Source organism: Sceloporus occidentalis, unplaced genomic scaffold, assembly GCF_023333645.1.
Source record: "Sceloporus occidentalis isolate IW3139 unplaced genomic scaffold, rSceOcc1.0.p SCAF_3, whole genome shotgun sequence".
In the NCBI taxonomy this organism is placed as follows: Eukaryota; Metazoa; Chordata; class Lepidosauria; order Squamata; family Phrynosomatidae; genus Sceloporus; species Sceloporus occidentalis.
The window spans coordinates 34,457,057-34,484,808 of NW_028316983.1; the positions used below are offsets into that span (position 1 = coordinate 34,457,057).

The following is a 27,752-nucleotide window of genomic DNA, read 5'->3' on the forward strand; positions in this document are numbered from 1 at the left end:
AACAGTTTTCTGCTAGTCAAATTTGGCTGCATTCCCATTTCTTTTGTTTACACAAGACACACAGAGTTACTGTATTGCAGGAGAGACCTTGGTATCAGTTGATCTAGTCCACATAGGTTTAAGTAATTGCCTGGTGCAATTCATGACTGGAATGAGAAAACTTCAGGCAAAAACTTGGAAGCAAATTAACGAGGGAGTTAGTTCCCCCCTGCACTAACTCTGCCCCCTCTCTCCTTAAAATCTCTTTCATCCATCATTTCTCTGCTAACTGATTATATGACCTTCAGAGGCTAGTTGAGTGAATGGCTTGCATTTCTTGAAGTCTGTCTCTAGTTCCCTCTGACTGCATCCTGCCCAGCATTCTTTTATACAGCAAATGCTTCCTGGTTAGATATGTGGTATATGTATTGTATTTATAGTTCTTCAGTTTGGTTCTCATGACTGAAAAAGCAGGCTTAGAATTACCCTTACTATCTATTGATGGTTGCTTATTTAGTTGTGTGAATCAACTGCATAAGTTACGAGGTTAGGATCTCTATGTCCCTTGGAAATTTGTTTTTAAGTCTGTTGCTTTTTTGTTGTTAACCACCATCAAGCCGACTTGGATTTATGGTGATCCTATGAAAGAGAGACTTCCAAGTCAACCTATCATCAATAGCCCTGTTCAGGTCTTGCAGATTCAGGGGTGTGGCTTTTTTGATTGTGTCTATCCACCTGTGATGTGACCTTCCTCTTTTTCTACTGTGTTCCAAGCATTTTTGTCATTTTATGAGTGAGTCATGTCTTTTCATAGTAATCCAAAGTACAACAGCCTCTGTTTAGTCATTTTATTGTGCAGGGGAGTTCAGGCTAGATTTGCTGTAGGAGCTATTTATTTGTCTTTTTAGCAGTCTGTGATATCTGTGGAACTTCTTTTCAGCATTACACTTCAAATGAGTTGATTCACCTCCCCCTACAGGTTGAGTCTCTCTTATCTCTCATCTGACATCTGACCAGAAGTGTTTTATATTTTGGATTTTTATGGATTTTGGATTGTCATATACATAATGAGAAATCTTGGAAATGAGACTGACATCTAAACATGAAATTCATTTATGTTTTGCATACACCTTATGAACATAGGCTGAAGATAATTTTATATGTAATATTTTTAATAATTTTGTGCATGAAACAAAGTTTGCATACACTGAATCATTAGAAAGCCGAGGTGTCACTGTCTCTGACAATTGTCTCTGGACAATTTTGAATTTTGGAGTATTTTGGATTTCAAAATTCTGGATAAGGGATACTCAACCTGTATCAGCTTTCTTCACTGTCTAGCTTTCACAACCATACATAGAAATTGGCAATACAATGGCATGAAAAATCTTAACATTATTATTCAATTATATTATATCTTGATATTTGAGGATCTTTTCTAGTTGCTTCATAGCTGGCCTTCCATTTTGATCAATGACTGAGGCAAAGTATGGAAAATCTTGAACTATTTCAATGTCTTCATCAACTACTTTAAAGTAATGTAAATCATTTGTGGTCAGTGACAGTATTTTTGTTTTCTTAATGTTCAGCTGTATATCTGCCTCTTCATTTTCTTCAGTAGTCATTCCATGTCTTTCATATTTTCTACAGTATAGTGTCCTCTGCATGTCTTAAATTCTTGATGTTCCTTTTTCCAGTTTTCACACCTCCTTCCATCTCTCTTATATAGTTCCTCAGTGTATTGTTTCCATCGTGTTTTTATTTCTCCTTGGTCATGTGTTCCCCTGATGGTTGTAGAAGACCCCATTCTTCGTTTAATTTTCCCTTTGATTTCTCTAATTTTGTGTAATAGGTCTCCTTTTCCCTTTTTTGTTGTTGTTCACCTCTAGTTCTATGCACTGATTGCCAAAATATAACTGGAAGCACATCTTCAAAGTAGTTCTCATCCCAATGTACAAGTCATTGAATAGTTGCATTCAGGGTTTTATTTCTGCCATCTTTTACTTTTGCTTCTTGGCTGTCCTTAACTGCTTGAAGAGTTTCATCTGTCACCCACTGAGGCTTCTCTTTCATTTTGGCTGCAGGTAGTGTCTTTTTGTATTCCTCCCTTACAATATCTCTAGCTTCAGTCCAGAGTTCTTCTGGCTCCCTGTCAGTTAGGCTTAAAGTGCAAATAATTGTTTTACATTTTCTTTACATTCTTTGGGGATGTTTTTCCAGTTATAATTTGGCACAGTGGTTGGTTTAGGTGTTCTTCTTTAGCATTACTCTAATTTTTGATATTAGCATTTATTGTCTGTGCCACAACCTTGTTTTGCAGAGAGAATGGAACTTCTCCAACTTCTGCTTCCTGTTATCTAGTCTTTCTGATTTCTGTATTGGTGTCCATGTCCAGTAACCTCTTTGGTTGCTTGAGGAATGTGTTTGTGATAAACAAATGGTTGGTTGACTTCACAAAATTTAGTCATTTGCTCCTCCTGCTTCATTTCTTGATCATAGGCCAATTTTTTTCTAGAGTTTTGATTCTGCTCTGTTTCCTAGTTTTGCTTTCCAACAGTCTATGATTAATAAATCCTGTTTTGGTATCTGATCATTTTTCTCCTGGAGTCCAGCACAAAATCCCATCTTGAGAAAAAGACGGGATGTAAATTAATAAATAAATTGAATTTTTCAATTTCTTCTTCTTCTGCCTCTGTACTTGTTGGAGCATAAACTTGGATTATGGTTATATTGATGCATGTTTCCCTGAAGTCTTATTAGACCTTGCATTATATCCTTAAACTTCTTTTGCTACATCTCTTCGCACTATAAATATCACTGTGTTTCTTAGATTTTGATTTCCCAAGTAAAAAACTGTAATTAAATGACTCAAAATGTCCCATTCTGGCCCACTTTAGCTTGCTCACTCAAAGTACACTTGTCCCTCCCCATTTGCAGGCTTGGCATCTGTGGTTTTGGTCCTTTGCAGATGGCAAGTGGGGAGGGACAAAATGGGGCATGCATGCAGGAACACCCCCCCCCCCCATTATAACCAATGGGGCTTGAATATCTGCGATATTTCCAATTCGGGCGGGGGGGGGGAACGGATCCTCTGCGAATTGGGAGAGACAAGTGCATTGTGATGTTTATATGTTCTATTTCTTATTTTACTATGTGTATTTCTTTCTGATTCACACTTCTCCCATGCCATTTTCCTATAATACGTGTTCTACAGCTGTGGGAAGGTAGTGCAATAGTTAGCTGTTGAGTTCTACCTTTCCTTAAAGGATACTAAGGCAGCATAATCTGTTGGTTAGGCTGAGAGATGTGAGTTAGAAAATGTCCTTGTAAACACAGTGAATTATGTGAGAAGGGCTAAATGTGTAAAATTCTAGTTATTCTTCTAAGGAGACAAACACTGACAATCCCTGTAATTCAGAGAAACAGACAAGTACAAGTAGTTAAGACAAAATGTCATGTTGGCTGTTTTCACAGATTTACATGCATCCTTTACTGAAATAAAATGTTGAACTAGTTTTATGGAATCAATTTTTTTTTCTCAGCTAGAAATGGAACAATAACTAATGCAAAGAGTGAGTTAGTAAAGCTGAAGGTACTGCAGTTATACCAGGTACAGTTCTCTTTAGGTACGTAACCTTAGGAAAAAAACTGTTCTTTCAGATGAAGACTTTTTTTGTTAAATATAAGGGAAGCATATGCATTATTTTTGCATTATTACAGATATTTTAATAAGATAATTTCCACATAAAGCTGTGAGTGTGTTTGAATAATAATATTTAAACCAAATGTGTCATCTGGATAACATTATTTAAAGCACTAGAAAAAATTTCAGTTCAACTTTTCCTGAAAAACCAACTTCACTGGTTAGGCTGAAAATTGGTATTCTGGTCCAAGATCACCCAAACAGCTTTATCGCCAAGCAGACGTTTGAATCTGGACTCTTCCAGTCTAAATTCAGCATTCCAGTTGTTACAATACACTGGAAATGTCTCTAGCATTCAGAAGGCCTTCCTCCTAGAGATGTTGGCCACTGTTATAAGACTTGCCACTATTTCCTTCTTATCCCAAGTCATTTGGGAACCACTCTAAAGTGAAACATAGGTGCGTTACACACACACCGAAGGGGCGTATTAGGGTTAGAAAGGGATGTATTAGGGTTGAGAAGAGGCATCCCTTCCGGACGCCCCTCAACCCTAGTACGGACCGAGTCCGTACAAAATGGCAGCGCTCTTCCACACAGGGGCCACCATTTTGATGTCATGGACACATAGCGTCCGGACTTCACACGGCGGAAGTGACGCCGTGAGTGCGCGACTAGCGCCTCGCGGCGCCACTTCCGGGGCGCAGAAAGAAGCGCCATTTTGGCGCTTCTTTCTTGCTGCACCCAGGAACTGTGCGGTTTGGCCACTGCGGCTCCCGGACACAGCAACCAGTGGCAGCGGCAGAGCACCCTTCTTGGGCACTCTGTAACGTGCCATATTTTTGTTGGCTTCTACTTGTGACAAGCCTGTCTGCCCTTTAGAGCAGCTGAGAACAATAGAAGGAAATGTTCCTTGTTAATGCAGCTGCTGAATTGGAAAGCATTTGATTTTATCCTCCAAGTGGAAAGAGCATGGGGGGGGGGGGGGGGAAGCAAGGCAGAGAGTCTGTTCCTTGAGTTCTTGGCAACTTGTTGTGTTGAATTTGGAACAACCAACTACACAGTAAGCATCCTCTACAAGACTGGCTTTGTTTTCTCTGTCTTTTGGTCTTATTTTGTTTTACAGGGCAAAGGTTAACATCACAGATAACATCTAACATCAGAAACCAACATTAATTCAACATCCAGAGATATGTGACTTGATGTTGAATTAATGTTGGTTTCTACTGTTAGATTAATGTTTCTGATAGTGAAACACTTTAAAGCTTTAGTCCATTGTGTATTTAACTGAAAGTATGTTCCATGAGCATTGCTGGAATTACCTCTGAGTATCAAGCTGTTAGATTATTAGCTTGCTGTAGGCTTGCTGTGGTCTTAGTTTGAAGGGAAGAGCAAATTGGGCCTAATCTTAGCAGCTATGATATGGGCCCTTAAAAAAAAACATATAAAGGAAGCCAATTCTGTTAGAATACTAACATTCAGAGAGCTCTAGGTGTTACAGTTGATTTAGGAAATACTGTTTGATCCTAGTTTCCAAAAGGTATATTTCACTTCATGCTTTTGCTACAAGAAAAATACCAGCATGGTATGGTTCCCATGATATCAGAGGGCAGAGGTAAGGGAAATGTCACATGATAATTGGTTGTGGGATTGTGTACAGGCATTTAAGGACACCCCCCCCAACCAAAACAAAACATTTACAGTGCTTTTGAATGGACTTGATTGTTCACCTCTTCCCAAACCTACTTTTTGCATTGCTGTTACATCTGTCTTCATATACCACAATCTCAAACCTGTCAATTTTTTGGTTTTCTTAGGCAGGGAATACTCAGAAGTGGTTTTGCCAGTTCCTTCTTCTGAAATATAGCCTACAGCACCTGGTATTCACTGCAAGTCTCCATCCAAGTACAATCTTTACTTCTATCTAAATTGCTGCAACCCACTTAGGTCACTCAATGTTCTTTCCTTTCCTGCTCTCTTCAAAGGGAAATGGTTTTAAGCTTAGTGACATATGCTTTGATGACTCCAGCATTTCCAGATGTTGCTTATTTTAAAATATTTCTTGGATTCCATGAGATTATGCTTCTAGAAAACATAATGTATTCTAATTTATGCTGGAAACTGCAGCTCTGAAGCATGTCTTTAATTTCCTTTCATGTTTTGAGCAAAACATTATTTATCAAATTATTTCTAATTTGCCTTTCAACCCAGAGAAAGCACCTAAGGTGACTTGCAATTAAACTGTAAAGCTTCAGAATAGAACACAGCAAAAGTAGGAACAGATTAAAACAACCTTTTCCCAACAAGAGTAGAGCTGATACATTTCAAGTAATTTAAAAGACACACAGAATAATAACAGTTTTAATGATCCATCAAATACTAGGCAAATAAGAGTTCAGTTTGCTTTCTCAAGGAGGGTTTTCTGGAATGTGGGTGCCACCACAGAGTATGTTTTTTCTATGTTCCTACCCATGATGCTCTTCCTTTAAAAGGCATTTGAAAAAGATTTTACACTATAGGAACGTTCCTAGAGGGGCATGTTCTAAATAGACGGGTCCTAAACTATTTAGGACTTTATAGGTAAAGACTACTCTATTGTATGGATAAACTGGCAGTCAGTGCAGTTGGTACAAGGTAATATGGTCACAAAGCATGCCAGCATCTTGCACTAGTGGCAGTTTCCAGATGGAATGGCTCTATATGATTGCCCCATAAAACACATTGCAGTAGTTGAAATCTGAGTTGGGGTAGTGATCACTGTCATCTTGAGAAACTACTATACCAGCCAGTTGCTGGGCAAAGACACACATTTGGCAAGTTCAGATACAGTACCTGTCCCTTTAGGAGCAATGCTAGATCCAAAAGCACACTAAGGCTGTGAATCTGAAAAGTCAGGAGGAGTGCAAACTCCATTCAGATGAGAGTACAAATAGTAATAATCAGAAGAGGACTTTCGACCACGACTGGTTTTATTTTTTCCCTCTTTCATTCTTTGACATTGTTGGCAATGTGTGCAGCTTCCAGACCTCAGATTTAGTGAGATGTGTATGAGCAGGAAGATCCAGTGTGGAGAGTCAACATGGTCTGAGTACTGGACTACAACTTCAGGGTTCAAATCCCTGCTTGGCCATGAAAACCCATTGGATGACACTCCCATTGAGTACCCAGATTGTTGGGGGCAATTAGCTTACAGTTGTAAACCGCTTAGACACTGTTAGTTCAGTATGAAGCGGTATATAAATGAAGCTGTTTGTTTGTTTTCACTGATACTTTGGGAAGCACACACATGGACCAGTGAGGGAAGAAGGGGACACCCGCCTAGCCAGCCAGATCAGCCAAATCAACCTTGACTATTAATGGGGTGATCATTAAAGGCAATCTCCTTCTGAATAAATATTTTCAAGAAAACTCCATTATACATTCACCTTAGTGTCGCCATATGCTGGAAATGCCTTGAAGGTTCATCACCAGCAACAGCACCGCAAGAAATATGAACAAGAAGGAGCCACAATAAATTAACAGATCACACCTGCTCCTTTCTTTTCACACAGTTGGGAGGAAAACTTCAGTAGTGTTTATTTTGATTTCTTTTGGATTTTGGCCCATCATGTCATCTTAATCAGGGATTCTGAAAGGTGCATGTGAAAGCAGGGATATAAGTTAATGTCCTTGGAAAATTCTTCAGCCTGGATGGTCATCTTATTGCTGTCCAGTGCTGATTAGAGGAAAGGGTGGTGAAATCTCCAAGCGTATCTTAGGCAGCATGGTAAAGAAGAATCTGCCTTCCATGCTGAAGTTGATGGCCACTCCTGTGTGCCTAAGCCAGTTCTTGTTTTCGTTCAAGCACCATGAGTGTCCAGAGTTCTGTAGGTCAAATGGGAAGCATTTGGAACACACCAGGTTCTAGTATTTATTTGTCTTTTATTCCCCTAAAACAGATTTTCAGTTATTGTTATAAAAAGTTCTTTCAAGAAATGAACACTGTCAAGTCATATGTTTATTGTGCAGAGACTCTAAGTGGGAGTGAGCCATCACACACACTGTCTTCATCCTGGTCATGGTCTATCAGCTGTGGTGGTGGTGGTGGTGGTGGTGGTGGTGATGATGATGATGATGATGATGATGATGATAGGATTTATTTATATACTGCCCAATCACTGGGAATCCGGGCGGTTTACAACAGAGGGGATAATATTTGGTTCCCTGCCCTCAGGCTTACAATCTAAAAAGACATGACACAAAAGGAGAAAGGAATGGTGAGGGGGGGAGGGGATCAGGTCCAGCATTCTTCTCTCTCTCTGAGGCCTGGACCAAGGCAGATGGACCGGAGGGAAGGCTCTTCTTCTTCAGGATAATGATAATGGTATCTTTACCTTCCATGTTTCTCCAATGTGGTCCAGTTGACATATTTGGTTCTTATCTTCCCTGTTTTTGATCTTGACAACCTTCTGAGCTAGTTCAGTCTCAGAGTGTGTGTCCCGTTATCACCCAGTGAATTTCATGGCTCAGTGAGTTTCAAGCTATCAAGCCCAGTATCCTAACCCTACACCACAGTGAGTATCTAATGGACACAGAAAGTACATTGCAAATAGTCCTTTGGGTCTCATCCATTCCTTAAAGCCTCTGTAATAATAATACAGACACATGTAATAATAAGATAGACACAATGGAAGTTTGCAATAGCACCAATACAGGGGGAATGTTCTGTTCATATCACTGGAAATGAAGCTTCTTCCATCATTTGCAAATGATACCACTTCTAAAGGCCATTGTTAATTGTATCTGCTCATCAGAACATGGGTGTAAAAGGTCTGAGGATTTGTCCTTCTGAAAGAACTAAACATGTTGAGGGTGTGGGTGAACTAGATTTTTAGCCTTCAGACTACACCAGGGGTCACTCTGTTGGGTTTCTGTTATGACAATCAAGATTTAGCTTTGGCTGTTCTGCCAGGCATTTGAGGGCTGAATTGTCATTTGATGAATGAAATTGTCATTCATCAGGTGCTTAAGGAATAATTAGTGAAATTTAACTAGTCATATCTTCAGCAGTGATAAATGAATCAGTTTGTTGGTTAATGGCACTTGGAACTTGGCAACTATTTGCTAAATCAAATTACTTATATGCTGTTTGCTTTTTTCTCTTCATGCAGCATCACCCCCCCTCCCCCCAAAGCTTTCCCCAGACTTGCAGTTTCTAAATTTGCTGCACTATAAATCACATTATCTAGTCAGATCATAGATTTGTAGTTTAGAGCATCTGGAATAGTGGCAGGTTAGAAAAAGCATTTTAGGAATGGGAAAAAAGCACTTTTGAAGGACCCAATAACGATATGTATGATCAGAGTCAGCAGTGATTAGCAAACATGGAAAATGCCATTAAAATATTTTAATTATTGAATTAATTAATGGTCAGTTAAATAGATTAAATTTCTGTCTTCCCAGCATCATCATCAACAACTTAATCTTCCCCTTTTCAGCTATCAGTGCTAACAAATCAATTTTGAAACCTAGCAGTTCATGCTTTGCATTTAGCAGATGGGTTGGCTAATGAAATCAAAAAGCCAGAGAAACCCAGCCCACACAGTCATTAAACAAAACATGGTGGGGGAGAAACATTATAGAATTTTATCCTTATTGATTGTATTTTGAGAACATTAATGTATTCACACAGTAAGCATGATTGTATGCAAATATCTGAATGTGTAATGTTTTGACTTGACTGACCTCTCTCTCTCTCTCCCTCTCACAATATCAGGAATTGTCCTTGTAAAATGAGCCATTTTCCTCAGAAAAGCTCTTTGGAGCTCCAGCAGTCTGGGTGCAAGCATTCCAGGGCAGAGTCCTCAAACAATTTATCAATGGATACCTTTTGGCTTGAAGTGGAGAGCATCAAAGAGAGTACTGAAGCTGAGCCAGAGGAGTACCATATAACGGATGCCAAACCCCAAGAAGGTAAAATTGTGACTGGAGTTCACATGAGTGAGGTGGTGACTGTTGTGAAAGTTGGGAATATTTTTTAAAACTGTGTGAGTAAAGTGGCTCATTCTTTGAACTTATTTTGGTTGCATTCTTAAAAGGAAGATGGTGTAGCCTAAGAGGCTTGCTGTCCAATTAGAGATGTCTGTTGTGTCATTAGACTTTGTATGATGGAAAACAAACAAATAAATGTAGCAGGAGAAGGGACTCACAGAACTGGGCCCATAGTGGTGAAGACAGTAGGGTTTTTTGCCCCCAACAAGGTCCTAGTATGAATCAGATCCTTCTATGCCTGCTACTTGTCTTGGAAGTAAAGCTTCTGCTAGCACAATTGGAAGCTTTTCTCCTGGGTCAAATAACAGGAGGAGTAGGGAATTGATTCAGATAAGGACTATGGTGGTTTGAAGAGGGAAAGTATTCCTCCTCTTATGCTAGATTCCTCACCCAGTTCTCCCAGGCCTTGTTTGTGCAAGGTTGGTTTTTGCACATATGTTTAAAAGTAACACAAAGCTAATGGCTATGGTTAACATCAGATCTAGTTTGGCCTTGTGTAATAAATCTGAAAGCTGAATCTCTTCCTGCTGGAAGGGGCTAAATTTTCTCAACTTCAGTCTAATCAGCAACAGTGTTCATCTTCCATGCAGGATACTTGTAGGGATTCTTGTGCAATGCATTGAAGCACTGTAAAGAATCATGTGCAAATCTGTAATATTTTGCATTCAAGGTAGAGTAACACATTAAAAACATGTATACAAACAAACAAACAAACAAATAAATAAATGCTTTATTTTTACCCCGCCTCTCTGTCAAAAAGAGATTGCATGGAGCCTAAGGATGAGTTTCAGCTCCACTAGGCATGAATATATCCAGATCTAATGCTTCTATACAAGTTCATTTTTGTCATTCTGCATTCTGTGATTTCCCTGTGCATGTGCATGTGACTCCATAAATCACGAGAGAAGGGAAAGCCCATGTGTGCCTGGAGCTATAGCTGTTCATCATTGTTGTGATAATACTGAGTGACTTGTAGTCAACTGTCTCAGTCTATTATTTTCTTTTCTGCAAAAGGTGGATCATAGTGTCCTACCTTCAAAATTGTTGTTGAGACTACACATGTTCTGTAATTTTTTCTGAATGTTATAAAAATGTATGTTTATATTTTCATCCTTCAAATTACCTGTTGATACTGGCTAGAATCCAAAGGAAAATGTGCACCCTTCTATATACAGTATGGTCCAGTGGTGCTTCTGAACTTAGCTGCTAAAAAGGTTTTCCCATAGGTCTGGTTGCTCTCTAGAGTTCAATTTTATTAAACACCCAGGGCTGCTGCCAGAGAGAAAACCTTGGATAGATCCTGTGAAGCCAGAACTACCGTATATACTCGACTATAAGTTGACCTCATGTATAAATCAAAGGCAAGTTTTCGGGCCAAAATTATGGATTTTGCTATGACCCATGGATAAGTCTAGGGTAAAATTTAGGGGCATATAGCAAAGGATCTAAAGGATGAAGCAAAGCAAAACAGTATCAAAGAACTTAGAAAATTCTAGAAGACATAATTCTTTCTGCTCACTCTTAAGGCTGGATGGATGAGAAACTAGAGGGGTTCAGTGCTTCCAGGGACAGATTATAATCTTGCTTTTCACCAAGGGATGGTTCCTTCTTTTAAATACGAGTTCAGATACAGTACTTTCATTGACCCATGGATAAGTTGACTTAGGTTTTTGGGGTCAATTTTTTACCTAAATTTCTAGACTTATACATGAGTATGTATAGTAAAACAGATCAGATTCATCACTTTACTGATATGGGAGATATCAACCATCCCTCTATTTGTCTTTATATGTGTACGTGCAGAGTCTTTATCTGCATATACAGTTTTCTCTTGGTCCCAACTTCTGATTTTTACATCCTTTATTAATAATCAGAATAAATCTCTTCTCCTCTTTCCAAAACTCTGTTTTTAAAAATCTGTGTTAAACCACTATAGTATATATCAGAAGCACATATTTCACTCCTCCCTCAAGAAGAGTTAGGCTGTCAGTGGATGTCATGTTTTGTGGTTCCTTTCCCCAAACCTAAGGTATGCTGTATGTCTGGCTAGGCATAAGGAAAGAGGAAATGAAATTTGTGACAAGAGATAACTACTCCTACCTGTAGTAAGAGGAACTGAGAATTAGCAATGTGCTTGTTTGGAATTTCTCTTAGTACTTTTGGACAGTATGTGTCAAAAGAGAGCAACAATTTAGCAACATATTTTATACCAGTTTTCCAGACAAAGTACCATAAATACTGGACGATAAGTCAACCTCATGTATAAGTCGAGGGTAGATTTTGGGCCCAAAAGTTTTGATATGATCCTTGGATAAGTAAAGGGTAAAACCAGAGGTATTCAATAAACAATCTAAATGGAGAAGCAAAGGACCTACAGAATTCCAGCAGGCATAAGTGTTAGTGCTCTCCGTGGATGGATGAGTGAGTACGGTGAGGGAGGTCATAGAATCATAGAGTTGGAAGAGACCACAAGGGTCATCCAGTCTAACCGCCAAAGCAAGTCAGTACTTCCAGAACAGATTACACTCTTTCCTTTCACCAGGGGATGATTCTCTTTTTTATAAGATTTAAGGTACAGTGCTTACACTGATCCATGGATAAGCTGACCAAGGTTTTTTGGGGTCAGTTTTGTGCTAAAATTTCTAGACTTATATACGAGTATATACAATATGTCTGTGTGAAAGAGACAGGAGAATGTTACCTACTAAATTCTAAAAGATTGGTTGTTTAAAACCACTAGATGGTGCTGTAAATAGTCTACTAGCATTTATTAATGTCTTCTACTAAAAAAATTTCAAAGACTGTCAAATGTGCAAAACAAAAAAAATTGAGGAATTTATAGGAGCAGAAATAAATGTGGGAAGTCTTGTAAATGCAATTGGACTGCATAAAGTAGATATAACCTAGTGAGTGGAAAAAATCTAATTAACTCCTGCCATCATTTTTCAGTCAAAATGGAAAATGGCAGTCCTGCAGGAATAGAACAGGGTGGTCCATCTACTATACTAAATCACATGATCATCAATAGTAATAGTAACTATAGGCCCGGTCCAGACGGATGCAAAAGGACGCTCTTGTCATGTGCGAGGGGTGGCGCTTCTAGACGCCCCTTACACATGACGAGGGCATCAAAATGGCAGCGCCCTGTACAGATGGGCGCTGCCATCATTACGAGCCAGACGTATAGCGTCCGCACATCGCGGCAGCATTATGATGTCGTGAGTGTGCCATTGGCACACTGTGATGTCATAATTGTGTCGCAAGAAGAACCCGCTTTTCGTGGGTTCTTTTTGGTCCGCAGGGAAGTCTGGAGACTGTGGCTTCCCCACGGACCAAAACTAGGCGCCAGAGACCATCCTTTTTGGACGGTCTGTCCCACGCCATAGTTTCACACACTTTAATGTAATTGTAATCCCTGCAGCAGCTCTGTGATTTAGTTAGGTAGGTATTAACCCCACACAGCAGATGCTACAGGCTGAGGGAATAGTAACCCTCTTGTCCCGTGAGTACCTATCAGAAGTAAAATTTGAATAGGTAACTTGCTGATTTCTGTAATGTCGCAGTAGTCATGCTGGCTTGAAACAAGGGTTTTTCAGTCAAGCATTCCATTCCAGTAGTTGACAATGAGATACCTGTAGGAAATGCTGAAGCAGGACTTTGAAACAATAGCTCTCACTAGTTTTTTTTTTAAATATCATAGTCACTGGTACTCAGAGGCCCACTGCCTCTAAACCTTGACTCTTGCTCTCAGTGACTAATAGCCACTAGAGCCAGTGTGGTGTAGAGATTTGATCATTGGACGATGACTCTGTAGACCAGGGTTCAAATCCCGGGTTGGCCATGGAAATCCACTGGGGATCTTGGGCATACTCAGCTTCAAAGGATGGAAATGATAAACACCCCTCTGAAGAAACTTGCTAAGAAAATCCCATGATAGGTTTGCCTTAGGGATGCCATAAGTTGAAATAACTTGAAGGCACACAACAACAACAACTCCAGAGTTCAAACCAACACTCAAACCACTACATCACACTGATTTTAGTCCTTGCCTTTTCTTCCACATAATTCTCCCTGTGGCTCACAAATGGTATCCTGCCCCTTGACATTGTCTGCTTGTTCCTTCCTTCTTGCCTCTCAGAAGGAGAAGCTGAAGCTGAATGGCTGCAAGATGCAGGGCTCTCTGACTTGATTGGAGACCGCACAGAGGAGAATGGCAACTTTGTTCTGCTTTCTACATTGACCAAGACTCAGGCTGCGGCTGTGCAACGACGGTTGGATACTTACACTCGCTCCCGGAGAAAGAAGAATAAGCAGCCTGTCCGGGATGTCAGAGACATTTTTGGAGTAGTTGGCTCTGGGGTGTGTTACTTTATATATTATGGTGTGTAGCACCCACCAACCTTGATTATAAAGTTAGCTTTAATGTTTTTAAGGTCTTCACTGATAAGGGGTGTATCTACATTGTAGAAATACATAATGCAGTTTGACTCCACTTCAGCTGCCATCCTACAGAATCCTGGAATTTATAATTTTGTGAGGCACCAGTACTCTTTGACAGAGAAGCTAAAGACCTTGTGAAACTGCAAATCCTAAGATTCCATGTGATGGAGCTACAGCACTTAAAGTGATGTCAGCCTGCATTATTTTTACAATACACATGTACCGAAGGTTGAATCTTGATTCCAAATATCTGGGTTTGTCTATATCTAAAGCTAGTCCCACCATGGTGTACTGTTTTCTTTTCCTCATTCCTGTCCTTCTCTGAAATATTATAATCATTCATTAAACCTTTTCAACAACTGCTAGTATATTTAATGTATCTTAGTGTATAGCAGCTAGTTATGGGTTTTTTTAAAAAGAGAAAAGAATAGTTATATTAAATTGAGTAATGCATAATACATTGTTTGGGCCCTATATGTATTAAGAGACCCCCTTTTCATATCTTTCATTTAATGTTATGATGTTACATCCAAACTGAAATAGCTGTTAAAAGATTTTAAATTGTGACCCTCATTTGCACCAAAAATTAATTAGTCTCTCACTTGATTAATTGACAGTTGATTAACCAATGAAATGTTAAGCCAATTAAAAGTTTATAGCCCTAAAATTAAGCAACTTAAAAAGTGTGCTGTGGAACTGATGGTTCAAATGTAGTAATGGTTTTCATAACAACAATCTCTGATCCTTCAGCTGTGATGGATAAATCACAGGTCATCAAAAACATTTAAAATTTCCCTCCCTCGGTTAAGCATGCAGACAAGTTTTCTTATTTCTGACTTTGATTTACTTTTTTGTAACTTTGCACCCCACCTTAAGTTCCCACCTGAAAAATCTATTTTTAGCCTCTAAAACAGCCTGATGGTCCAGCTGAGTGCTTCCTTGCCCTTTCACACACCCAGATTGTTCAGTGACTCCATAATGTTTGGTGGGAGGCCCATAGCATCCTAGAGCATACCTGCTGTGTTCTGACCCATAGCTGCTGCATTCCTCTAGTATTGTTCAGTGAAAAAGAGATGTAGAAAAACAAAATTGTGAATCAGATTGTGCCGCTTAACTTGTGCTAGCACCAATTTGCTTCTTGCTCTTTGATCTGTGTTAGCAATAAAAACAGTTTAATTTGAATTAGAATTTAGCAAAGAAACTTAATCCATGAGTAAAACACCAGAACAGATGCAGCAAACACGAAAACACCCACTCACATGCAGAGTGCCTTTTTCATTAGCCTGGAAATTAGACCGCATAATTTCCTGCAAAGGGAAACAAGGGGCCCGAACAGACAGGCCAAAATAAAGCTGCTTCAGGTCACTTTGGAGGCATGCTATTTAAATGATGCATGCGTCCTATGAGGCCAGAAGCTGTGCTAAAGCTATGCTCCAGTCCTTAGGACTGGAGTGTGGCTTTGGCATGACACCCAGCATCATTTAAACAGCATACCTTCACAGTGACCAAAATAAAGCAGCTTTATTTTGGCCTGTCTGTTCGGGCCCAAGGTTTTTAAGTGCAGTTGGTTCTGATTCCCCCTCTCCCTGAAGTTGTGGTATTGTTGTGCTATGAAATCTAATTGACATACTTTAGAAATTATTAGCTATTGCTTTCTAATAATTGTAATTAACAACAGGAAGCACAGCATGGAAATGTTGCTTTTTTTGTTCAACAGCTTTTGAAATTATACCAAGGAGTTGTTATTCAGAAAAGTAACATGTCCAAGCTCTGACTAGAAGGAATGACTTGAAGACATGCTAAATGTGTGGGGGAAATGACTGAAAAACTGTGAGTTTCCCAGTATTTTCTGTTCAAATGTACAACTGTCTGAATGCAGAAACTTCTTTTTTGGAGCCATTGACAAATCTATCTTCCACATGGGTGTGTTCTAGACAGGGGATCCTTATTCTCTGCCGCCTTATGGATTTTACATTCTAGTCTTTCCTGGGGCTCAGTAAAAAGATTTTTTTAAAAACTGCACTCACGTTTTGTTGTTGTGTGTCTTCAAGTCATTTCCAATTTACAGTTACTCTTAAAACAAATCTGTCATAGAGTTTTCTTGACAAGATTCGTTCAGAGTGGGTTTGTGTTTACCTTCTTTTAAGGCTGAGAGTATTTGACTTGCCCAAGGTCACCCAATGGGTTTTCATGGCCAATCAGGGATTCTAACCCTGGTTTTCCCAAAATCCTAATTCAGCATTCAAAAAATTACACCACACTGACTCTCATAAACATACAAATGAACACACATTCACACACACACACACACACACACACACACACTAACAATATCTATATATCAAAATATGTACATATCACTAATAGGATATACTTAGTTGGATTATGGCACTGACAAAAACAATATCTATGTATCAATATGTATACATATTACTAATAGGAGATACTTAGTGGGATTATGGCACCAATAAAAAGTGAGACGGTCATCAGAATCTGATTGCTTACTTTGGACAACAGATACCTTTTGGAAAATATCATCTTGCCCTTCTCTTTCTTTCTCTGTGTATTGGAGTATATATCCCCAGTATCTAGTACATTGATGGGAAGTGTGCAACTATTCTAGATAATGTAGATCTTTAAGACCCAGCATTCATTATCATGAGCTATGCTGGCTAGATCTGATGGGAGTTGCAGCCCAACACAATTTGCTTCATCTGGCCTAGGATTTAGTAGGTCTTGCATCTTATCAGCACAATAGATTTCTCAGCATGCTTCTTCTCTTGTGTTCCCTCTCCTAATTTCCAGGTGGAACCTGAGATGGAGACAGAAATGGATCGATTACACTGCAGGGCATCATCACATACCATTCAAAAATGTAAGAAGGAAATGTTATTGCCCTGAATAGAGAGAGTAAACATGCTTGAAAGTTAATTCTAAAACACAAATCCTAAATCTAGAGGGTCACCCAGATCTTTGAACAGGTTTTGACACTGCATGTATTTTCCAAGTATTATCTAAGGTGGTGTTGTCTCTCTTGAAGGTATTAATTTACATGCAAGGAAGAATGTCTAAGATCTCACTTTGAACTTTGATGTATTTTTAATTTTAAAAAGTAGAAATATTTTTATGTCTTGAATTATAGATGTTACCTACTAATGTTAGTGATTTTTATCCAAAGCTAATGCTTTTAATCAATATACTGAATATACTGTAGATAAGTAATAAATTCAGCTTGCTTAGAACATACACAGTTATGTAGGGGCCTTTTTGTTGGTCTGTAAAAAGCCCATTTGCCTGATGTCCTTGGCATGCATGTTTTGTGTGAATCATGATGCCAGTTTGCAGGAGAAAATGGTGAAAAAAGTGTTGTTTTTTTACAAAGCAGATCTCGGGCAGCTGCCTCAATTGATCAACATTTTTTGTTTCATATGAAAGATTATGCAGACCAAATGTATTGATTGTCTTAAAATCAATCAATTGACCAAAATCAAGTAGCCACTCCCAGTTACAGTAGAATTAAATTTAATCAGTAGAGTGTTGATGCTTCATGATGATTTCATTCACTTTATGGTCATTTCTATTTGGAACTAGGAAATTTATGTACGGTATTGTATGTGACACTTGAAAAAGACATAGACTTGGAAATATAAAAGGACTGGTTAAAGCATTGTTAGTTGTAGAAAACTAGGTCATAAAACCACTTGATACCACAGCAATGACCACACCCCCTATTCAGGTTATAAAATCCAGATTAATTTCTTTGCTTCCTGGTGTGTTCTGGGAGCCTTAAAATGTAGAAGTCTCTGGGTGCATCTACACTGTAGAAATAATGCAGTTTGATACAACTTTAAGTGGTGTAGCTCAATCATGTGGAAACCTGGGATTTGTAATTTTACAAGGTCCTTAGCCTTTTCTGCTAAAGAATGCTGGTGCCCTACAAAACTACAAATCCCAGGACTCTGTACGATGGAGTCATGGCAGTTAAAGTGATGTCAAACTTCATTATTTCTATAGTATAGATGCACTCTTAGACAAATGTTTACATTAACATAGGTTCTTAAAATACACTGTAGTCCATGATCAGTTGGGTAAGGTAATGGCCATGTATTTTAGCTGTAACAGTATCAGTGTGTTCAGATTCATCTTGATTAGCTGTTCTCATATATAAATTGTGAAGCTTCTTTCTGCTGAACATTTCTTAGCAGATGCAATAGGAATTCAAGACTTCACATCACCACTGAGGGGTTCTGTGAGAGAGGAATTATTCAACACTGAAATTGCTTATTCAGAGCAGGCGGCTATCTTGCTCAAAGTATCATTCCCAAGGGACTCCAGAAGGATCAAGGATGAAAGTTTTTTACCTGTAAGCATTTGCTGTTTCTTGGGATACTCCTGTACATGTTGATATTGGCAAATAATTTCTCTTGATCCTAAATTGTCCCCTTCACCTTTTCTGTTTTGGGTTCAGAAATTTAGGATCCCCAAGGGAAGACTGGGAGTGACCAAGATTGGAGATTTATCTCAACAGGACATGAAGAAGATTCCCACCCTGGCACTCATTGAACTGACTGCTCTCTGTGATGTTCTCGGCTTAGAGCTGAAGAGAAACAAGGCAGTAAAACGGAAAGCGGCAGGTAGATTTCCTCCCCACTCCCTTTTAAGTGTGAAGTTAGCATGCCATGGTTCTTGTTATTGATGAAAATCAGTGAAGGAGGACAATAGGTGAATTGCCAGATCTCAAAGTGAAAGAAGCCATCCACATGCTGATGTGTCTGTATCTCGTTTCTTAGGTCATATATGTGGTCATTCTGCTGGTTTGATATTTGTATGCAGGGTTGGAGAATCTCTGGTTTGCATCCCTTTGCAAACCCGACTTTGGATCCCTTTTGTGGTGATTCCTCCTTGGTCCTATACCCACATGCAGCAAGTAAGATAGGGTGCGGGAGAGGCTGACTCACACAAATAATACTTAAGCCAAATAGCTACAGTGGAAGGAAAGGGATGGCTGGGTGCTATAACGTCCTCTTCATCATATCATCTCTTTATCTGGTCCTAGTCATATCAACTGTACCTATATTTCCAGGCTTGATTGTCTCAAGGAAAGATGGGTTGAAGAGGGATTATAGATGGGGTGGAGAAGAGCATGAGAGATGGAAGAGGAAAGTAGAATAGATGGAATGGATGTTTATATAGGAGGCAGTGTGTTGTGGAGATTAGTATTGAATAGGAACTTGGGAGAGGCAGGTTCTATTTCCCAATGAACCTAGAAACTTACTGGGGAGCCTTTCACATAACACATAATTGCACCTTACCTGCCATGATACCATCCTGTGGAGTCCTGGGTTTTGTAGTTTGGCAAGACACTAGAGCTCTGTGGCTGAGATTCTTAATGTCCTTTTCTAAAGTGCAAGTCCCAGGATTCCACAGGATGGAACTATGAAAGTTCAACAAAAATCAAAGCAGTGTCATTGTTCAGTATGAAAGGGCCTTGGATGACTTTGGATCAGGCATTCTCTTAGGAGGCTTATCACATGAGAAAAGAAAGCAGAAATGGAGTGGGAGAGTGGTGGATTTTCCATGCCTCTCCATATGCACTTCCATTCTTTTCATGATGGAAATGCTCATAAAAGCCGACAAAAGTCACACTTTTACAACTGTCTTCTTCAGAAAGAGAAGAGAAGTGCTATGACAGCATACAGAGAGGCACAGAGAAAACTGCTACTCTCCCTCTCTGTTTCTGCTTTCTTTTCCCTTGCAATAAAGCTCTCAGTCTCTCCTGCCTCACAGGGTTGTTGTGAGATTTAAGTGAGCATAGCTTAGCTCTTTGGAAGAAAGAGGTATCAATGTAACTAACCTCACTACTACTACTACTACTACTACTACTGTAATACTACAGTATTATTATAATGAGGAATATGTATGTGAATGTTAATTGAATGGACGTGGCAGAGAGAAAAAGAGCACGTGCGGTGGCTTCATCCCCACCCACCAAAGGTTTGCTGTACACCCTTGAAGGATTAACCATGTGGAGGTGTGGTATTCAAGGGAGGGAAAAGTTACCCATCCCAGTGTAAGTTCTCTGTGGCCAGAGGTGTGCCAGTCCATGTCAAACAGAAAAGAATCTAGTGCAGACTGTCACTTGGTTGCATGCGGTGCATGCAGTGGCTACACAGCATTCCCTAATACTTTATATTTAGTAGTAAAATATTACTGCTGTAGAAAAGCTAACCCACTGGCACACTCTCAAACTTGTGATCAGATGTATGAGGCCTGCAGAGTATATTGTGCTGATTGCAACCCAGTGATCTCCAGAGCCTGGAAAATTTACTATTTTGGACAAGAACTTCCAAAATCCCTTCGCCGGTGGCTATGTTGGTTGTGGGCTTTTCTAGGCTCTGGAGATCTTGCATATTTAGGGAGATTGTGCTGTATAATGCTTTGCAAACTCACTCTAAACACTGGCATCACAATATTAAGTGTGCTGTCACTCTTAGCAAAATATCTGACTGCTTCAGGATTACCAGCTTCTCACTATATCTTGCCAATTTATACTGTTAATGATTTCCATGACATCACTTTCTAGCTTGCTGTTGATCATTATTTGCTTCTATTTTTGGTAGATTATATATTTATGAATACTGTCATATATATTTTATTCCCTGTTGCAGACCACAAGCTTTTTGGTGTTCCACTTGGTACTTTGTTAGAAAATGATCAGAAGCTCTTACCAAATACCAGAGTTCCATTGATTCTGCAAGCGGCAAGTTTCTTTCACATCATTTTTCTTTCTTGTTTTTGTTGTTAGAGATTTCTTGTCTATTTGGTAATTTTTTAAATAATAATGCTTTTCCATTTTGTTTCATAGTTGCTGTCATGTTTGGAAAAGAAAGGCCTGGACACAGAAGGAATCTTGAGAGTCTCAGGCTCACAGTCCCGCATTAAGGTATAGTGCAGCACTTTTTAAACAGTATCCTAGTGAAACCTAGATTCCTCAAATTCTTTAGCTGTGGTTGTTCAGCAGGAGATTGGTCTTTATGGGCAAGCTTCCTGCAAAGTTTATTGACCTTCACTATGGACCACTCCCTTCACATTGCAGACATAGATATATTCTAGATCAGGCTGAACAACTGTGAAAGGCAAAGCTCCCCCGAAGAACCTGAAGAGGTTGACCCCCCTCAGTAATGATGATGATGATGATAAATTGTCTTCCATGTTCCCAGAGGACATTTGGGAGCAAAAATGCACAAAACATGTGATGAAAAGTTTTGAAGCTCCATTCCCTTCTTCATAAGGAAAAGGTATTAAAATCAGAGGAGAAAGAAAAAAAATGTTGATATTAGAGTTACAGGCCTACGTTTTGTCAAGATGTTGTTCTCAGCTAAGATGGTACAGAGGATATCCATGCAGACAGAGACCACTCTCTTTTTTGGCCAGATCGGAGACAGAATAATAAAGTACAGGAAATAAAATTTAAACTTTTAGCAGGGGGAAAGAAACTACTTTTGAAAAAGCCAGTGGAGCTTTTAAAACTGGCATCATGTATTTTATGCATTTTGGGTGTCCCCGTAAAGGTATTGGTACTATGTAGATTTTGGGTGTTATTGTGCTTTACAGTATGGCCAACACAACTACCCCTGGGAATGTTTTTAACACAAATTAGGTATGTCTGAACTCTGAACAATCCTGAGTGTATTGACAGGTCACATCGATATTCATTATATCATTAAAAAAATGGAATATGGAAGATAAAAGTCATCCTTCTCTACTATTGTCAAGTGTGTCAAGGTTTGGCAAAAGTCCTTCCAATTCCTGGCTGACTAATGTAATGTAATGTAATCTTCCATAGCAGGAATATTGAAATTTGCATATTCAAAAACACAATGTTCAATGCATCTTCCTGTGGCTTCTGCTACTTGCAGAAGTTTCAGCAACAAAAGAGCTGCTTTAAAGGCATGACTGTATTCATGGACAAACCAGAAGACGGCAACAGGAAGCAAAAATAAACTCAAGGACATGAAAACACAAGGATCTTTCCCAATCCTTCTTGTTTGCAGTTATCCACCTATCCAGTGGCAGTTATATAGTATAGGACTGGAATTGGAAGCAGGGAGGGGGGTAAGATTCAGCAAGGCCTGGGGGGACAATTTTGCCCACTGCTGTCAGAGCAGGCCATATTTTCAATTTAAAATGCCAGCCGGAGTTGTCTAGAAATCTACCTCAGTTTCAGAATTTTCAATTGATTTTTGGCTGGTTTAGAGGATATTTGGTCATTCCAGGAGTAGTGATTGACTGTTCAGGGGACAGGATTTTTTCCTCATTTAATAGAAAAGTTTTTGGATGGGAGCTGTGTGGGCTGGATTACTCTGGCTTTTTGATTTCATAAGAATAATAGAATCATAGAATCATAGAGTTGGAAGAGACCACAAGAGCCATCCAGTCCAACCTCCTGCCATGCAGGAAATCTCAATCAAAGCACCCCTGACAGATGGCCATCCAGCCTCTGTTTAAAGACCTCTAAGGAAGCAGACTCCATTACACTCCAAGGGAGTGTGTTCCACTGTCGAACAGCCCTTACTGTCAGGACGTTCTTCCTAATGTTGAGGTGGAATCTCTTTTCCTTTACCTTGCATCCATTGTTCCAGGTCCTGTTCTCTGGAGCAGCAAAAAACAAGTTACCTGCCTCCTCAGTATGACATCCCTTCAAATGTTTAAACAGGGCTATCATATCACCTGTTAACCTTCTCTTCTCCAGGCTAAACATCCCCAGCTCCCTAAGTCGTTGCTCATAGGGCATGGTTGCCAGACCCTTCACCATTTTAGTCTCCCTCAAAGGGCTTGGAGATACAAAAAAGGTCTTGGGGGACTCCAGGCAGGCCATAGAACAATGTTATATGGGAATTCTGGCTGACTTCTCTTAAGATAACTCTTCTTTTACTGGGACGTGCTAATTTCCCCAGGTTTTGAAGTGGTATTTTGTTATTAGTCATCTAGTACTATCGCCTAGTTCTGATGTGTTCCCAGACAGATGGCCCTTGCCACTACCAGTCCACAACCATTCTGTTTTTTCATTCCTGATGACTTTACTATGGTAAGCAAACTGTTTGGTGTTTCATCAATATAAATCTTGGAAGAATTCCTGGAGAACATGAGAACTCCCAGAGGATTAGAAAAGGACAAATGTTGTCCCCCATCTTCAAAAAGGGAAAAAATAGGACTCAAAACAATTACCAATCAGCCTGACATCAGTAACAGGAAAGATTCGAGAGCAGATTATTAAACAGACAGTTTGTCAGCACTTAGGAAGGAATGCTGTGATCACTAAAAGCCAACATGATTCTAGGCTGAATCAACTGGAATAAAATGTCTAGATTGAGGGAACTAATAGTTTGATCAGACCTCTTCTGGAATACTGTATCAAGTTCTGGGCACCATAACTCAAGAGGGATATTTACAAGCTGGAGCGTATCCAGAGGAGGGTGACCAAAATGGAGAAAGGTCTGGAAGCCATGCCGTGCTGGATATGTTTAGTCTAGGGGAAAGAGGTTAAGAGGTGACTGCCATATTTAAATATTTAAAAGGATTTCATATTGAAGAAGAGCAAGTTTGTTTGCTTCCTCTCCAGAAACTAGGACATAGATCAATGGGTTCAAGCTACAGGAAGAAAGATTCCACCTAAACATTAAGAAGTAGTTTTTGGTGGTAAGAACTGTCTGGCAGTGGAATATACTGCCCTGGAGTGTGGTGGAGTCTCCTCCTTTGGAAGTTTTTAAACAGAGGCTGGACAGCCATCTGTCAGGAGTGCTTTGATTATGTATTCCTTAATGACATGGGGTTGGACTGGATTGCATTTATGGTTTCTTACAGCTCTACGATTCTATGATCCTAGGACCAACAATGTCTGTACAGCCCAGTTGCCAAGTAACACTCCATGTTTGAGGCAAGGTGTTGCAAGAGAAAAGTCTCATCTGGAAGTACCCTACTCTGCTGAACATGTCTGCCATTGTTTTACCAAAGCTGAGTGACAGAAGAAATGGCAGAAAATGTCCTGTGGAAATGCTGATCTCATTTCTCTTGTTTGCTTCAGTGTTTAATTTTCTTAGATCTTTCCAATGTTGAAATGTGTTCCTTTTTCCCTCCTACCATCAGAGTCTGGAACAAAAACTAGAGAGTGAATTCTATACTGGCTTCTTCCAGTGGGACGAAGTTCATCAGAACGATGTGTCTGGCTTGCTCAAGAGGTTCATTCGGGAACTCCCTGCCCCCCTGTTGACAGCAGAATACTTACCTGCCTTTTCAGCTGTGCAAGGTGAGGCCTTGGCCAAAAAAGCCATTCTTTTGACACCTTAATGATTAGTTTCTGTTAGATGTATCAGCAGCCTAATGTGGTGTCTAGTGCTTCTCAAAGTATCTGCTGGGGGGGACTGGCAATCCACCCCGCCCCCCTCAGTATGCAAGTATGGTACTCATTGTTCTCACTGGTTAAAATTGTTGCTTTCTTTCCTGGAAATATGCCAGGGACCAGCACCCAATAGCTTGTGGAGTAGCACTTTGTGGAGCATTGGTATAGTGGACGTATGTCTGGTCCTAGACTTTGGAGACCAAGGGGGCAATTGCTTGCTTATTCATAACAGTGCATAACACTGCCTTTATGTGGCCATGGGAAAGCCTAAGCTGGTTAAATTTCCCAGAGCTCCTTGGAAGTAGATAAAAAAGTGATTATTAGCTGTATTAAGGTGCAAGTTTTTTCAGGTAGTTGAATAGAACAAGAGCATTAGTAGTTCACATTCTATTCAGGTCTGTGTTTGCACTGCTGCTCGTGTAGCGTCAGCTGTTTCAGTAACTACAGCTATGGCCATGGCCATAGAAATTTGATCCCCCTGGTGTGATGCAACATATGCTCTCCTATCATCTTGAAGGTTTTCTGACAGGATGTACAGGGTGATTAAAAAAGAATGGTACAAAGGTAAAACTTTTCTTATTAAATTTTGCACCATTATTTTGTAATCATCCTGTATATAAGATGTTTAGAATATGAAGGGAGATCAAGTGTCAAAGGATGTGATCCATTTTTACTGGCAGATAAAATGGAACTTTAAAGAGGGAGCCTTCTAGACAAAGGTTTTCTTCTCCACATATGTTGTACTTAGTATGTCCTTTGTTCTCTCCATTACAGATATCCCAGACCTTAAACAGAGGCTGCAGGCTCTCAATCTCCTCATACTGATTTTGCCAGAACCAAATCGAAACACCCTGAAGGTAGTGTGACTTCTTCTGTGGTCTTGGCTGTCAATAAAATTTTGCCATGTATGTTGTCCAGAGCTGGATTAGAAGTTTGATCTGCAGCTCCCAGAATCTCCCAGGAAGCATGGCTGGTCATGAAATTCAGGGTTCCCAATCTTCTGTATTACTCATTCTTGAGACAGCATGTGTCAACATGTCAAGACAGTATGTTGGGAATTCATTAACATTCACAAGATTTCTCATCCCCAGCTTAAGAACAAGTTAGTTAGTGCATTTGGAGAGGTTGGATCTCAGCAATTTGCACAAAATATATTGATACAAAGCCAATGTTTTTCTCTCTTTGTTAAGCAAAGGACAAACAGAGCAAGTACAGAAGGACTGGCTGATTGACCAAAAAGATGCAAACAGCCCATCTGATACATCTATATAATTTAGCTTAGTTTCATAATTTGCATGAAATTATTCTCCCAGATGGGAAACCTGTCTCAAGATTGAGGGAAAATATCCTATAAGTGAGAAAAGATGTGTGGTTTCTCATGCTCGCATAGAAGAATGAGTCAAGCAACAAATTAAATCTCATGTAGATTGGCTTTTCCAATCTGATCACTTTCCAAGTGAGGAAAATGTCAGAATTGATGGTGGATGGAGGAGGGCTAAGCTTGTTCTCCTCTTCACATGCTGATTGCACATGCTTTTAAAGAGCAAGTGAACAGGTTTCTAGTGTGGTTGTCAGAGATTGCAGTAACCCAGTGCTAGAACACTTTTAAAGGTGCAAAAATACTGCATTTTCTGAACAGTAGTAATGCTAACCAGACAACATAGTAAGTTCATGAAGTTGCAGGTTTTGCTAACACAAAAGAGGGTGCTTGTAAGCAGAAGATGATGTGATCCCTTCCAGCATCTAAACTGGGGGTGGGAGTCATGTGGCCCTCCAAATTTTGAGCTGCAACTCCCAGCATTCTCTACCATTTGTTATGGTGACTAGGGCTTCTGGGAGTTGCAGCCCAACAGCATTTGGGGGGGCTACATGATTCTTACTCTTGATCCTGGTGGTGCAGTGGTTAAATGCCTGTACTGCAGCCACTCACTCACAAACCACAAGCTTGTGAGTTTAATACCAGCTAGGGGCTCAGGGTCAACTCAGACTGGCATTCTTTTAAGGTCACTAAAATGAGTACCCAGCTTGCTGGGGGTAATTAGCTTACACATCTTAAACTGCTTAAGGAGTGCTTAAGTGCAGTAATAAGCAGTATAGAAATGTACGTGTTATTGCTATTGCTATTCCTTTTGTTGTTTTACTTATAGCTGCTTTCTGACAATGAGAATAATCCTCTTTTCTCTTTCAGGCACTGCTGGAGTTTCTGAGGTTGGTGGTTACGAGGGAAAGAAAAAACAAAATGAATCTTTGGAATGTTTCCACAGTCATTGCACCCAATCTCTTCATGCACAAAGGCTTGCCAAACAAGATTCCAGAAGGGAAGGAGAAACAGCTGGCAGAGGGTGCGGCTGACATAGTGCGGATGATGATCCATTACCAGGATTTACTCTGGACTGTATGTTGGGTCATGTTTCCCAAGACATTCTTAAATTGTCACAAATGCTTAAATAAATGCATTGGGTTTTATCCAGACATTGTTGTATTCCAGAGGAGACATATTGAAATGAATGAGACATAAGTTGACTAATTTAAGTCCCATTACGTTCCGTAGATATCTAAGTGAGGTTGAATTGTGCTCCAGCCTAGACATGTAAAGATCTGTTTAAAAGGAAACAAAATGGGGGGGGGGGAGGGGGAGGTTTTTTCCTTGCTATTTCTATACTCAAATTTTCAACAAAAAAGGAGGAAAAAAGGAAAAACTTTGAGAACACAGAAAAAAGAATGCCGATGAATAATTTTCTCTCCTGGAATAAATGAAATGCCTTTTTAAGACAGGATTTCATTTACTCAAAATGTCGAGAATTGTTTATTATGAAGATGTGTATGTAAGACAGTCAGCAGAACTGCATAATAATTCCTGTGCATACTATAACTATATAGATCATTTATGCTCAAGATACATTGTACACTTAATTGGTGTTGCTATTTTCCAGAGAGGAGTATACAGTAAGGAATCACTGTTTCAGATGATAGTATACTATTGAAGAGTTCAGTACTTCCATTGCTGACAACCTTATGTCCAAATATACTGCTAGTCAGTTCCTTTGCACTATGACATGAGACTGGTTTTGTCCAGAACTTGTACTTTCTGTTTTCATTTTCTCCTGCCTCTCTGGTGAAAAAGCTAAGATCAATGCACCTGAGTAGCACAGAATGCAGCAGATTGTAGCCCTCTCTTTAATAGAAAATATGTTTGGCTTATACCAAATAAAATTACTCAGGGAAAAAAAGTGCTCCCCCTGCCCTGGTGTGATTGCCCGTTTC

General features: G+C 39.6%; 1 protein-coding gene across 3 annotated transcripts in view; it reads left to right on the plus strand.

The window, feature by feature from the left end:
• Nucleotides 1-27,752, plus strand: part of ARHGAP40 (Rho GTPase activating protein 40) — an 84,836-nt gene that overhangs the window by 37,271 nt on the left and 19,813 nt on the right. For all 3 annotated transcript variants that reach the window (XM_089513994.1, XM_089513993.1, XM_089513992.1), the window contains exons 2-11: nt 9,375-9,571; nt 13,788-14,008; nt 16,895-16,964; nt 18,292-18,452; nt 18,558-18,723; nt 20,758-20,849; nt 20,955-21,032; nt 24,236-24,395; nt 25,263-25,345; nt 26,677-26,883. In XM_089513994.1, the coding sequence (XP_089370120.1) occupies nt 9,391-9,571; nt 13,788-14,008; nt 16,895-16,964; nt 18,292-18,452; nt 18,558-18,723; nt 20,758-20,849; nt 20,955-21,032; nt 24,236-24,395; nt 25,263-25,345; nt 26,677-26,883 (1,419 nt within the window). In that variant the 5' untranslated portion in view covers nt 9,375-9,390. The remainder of the gene's footprint in view (nt 1-9,374; nt 9,572-13,787; nt 14,009-16,894; nt 16,965-18,291; nt 18,453-18,557; nt 18,724-20,757; nt 20,850-20,954; nt 21,033-24,235; nt 24,396-25,262; nt 25,346-26,676; nt 26,884-27,752) is intronic.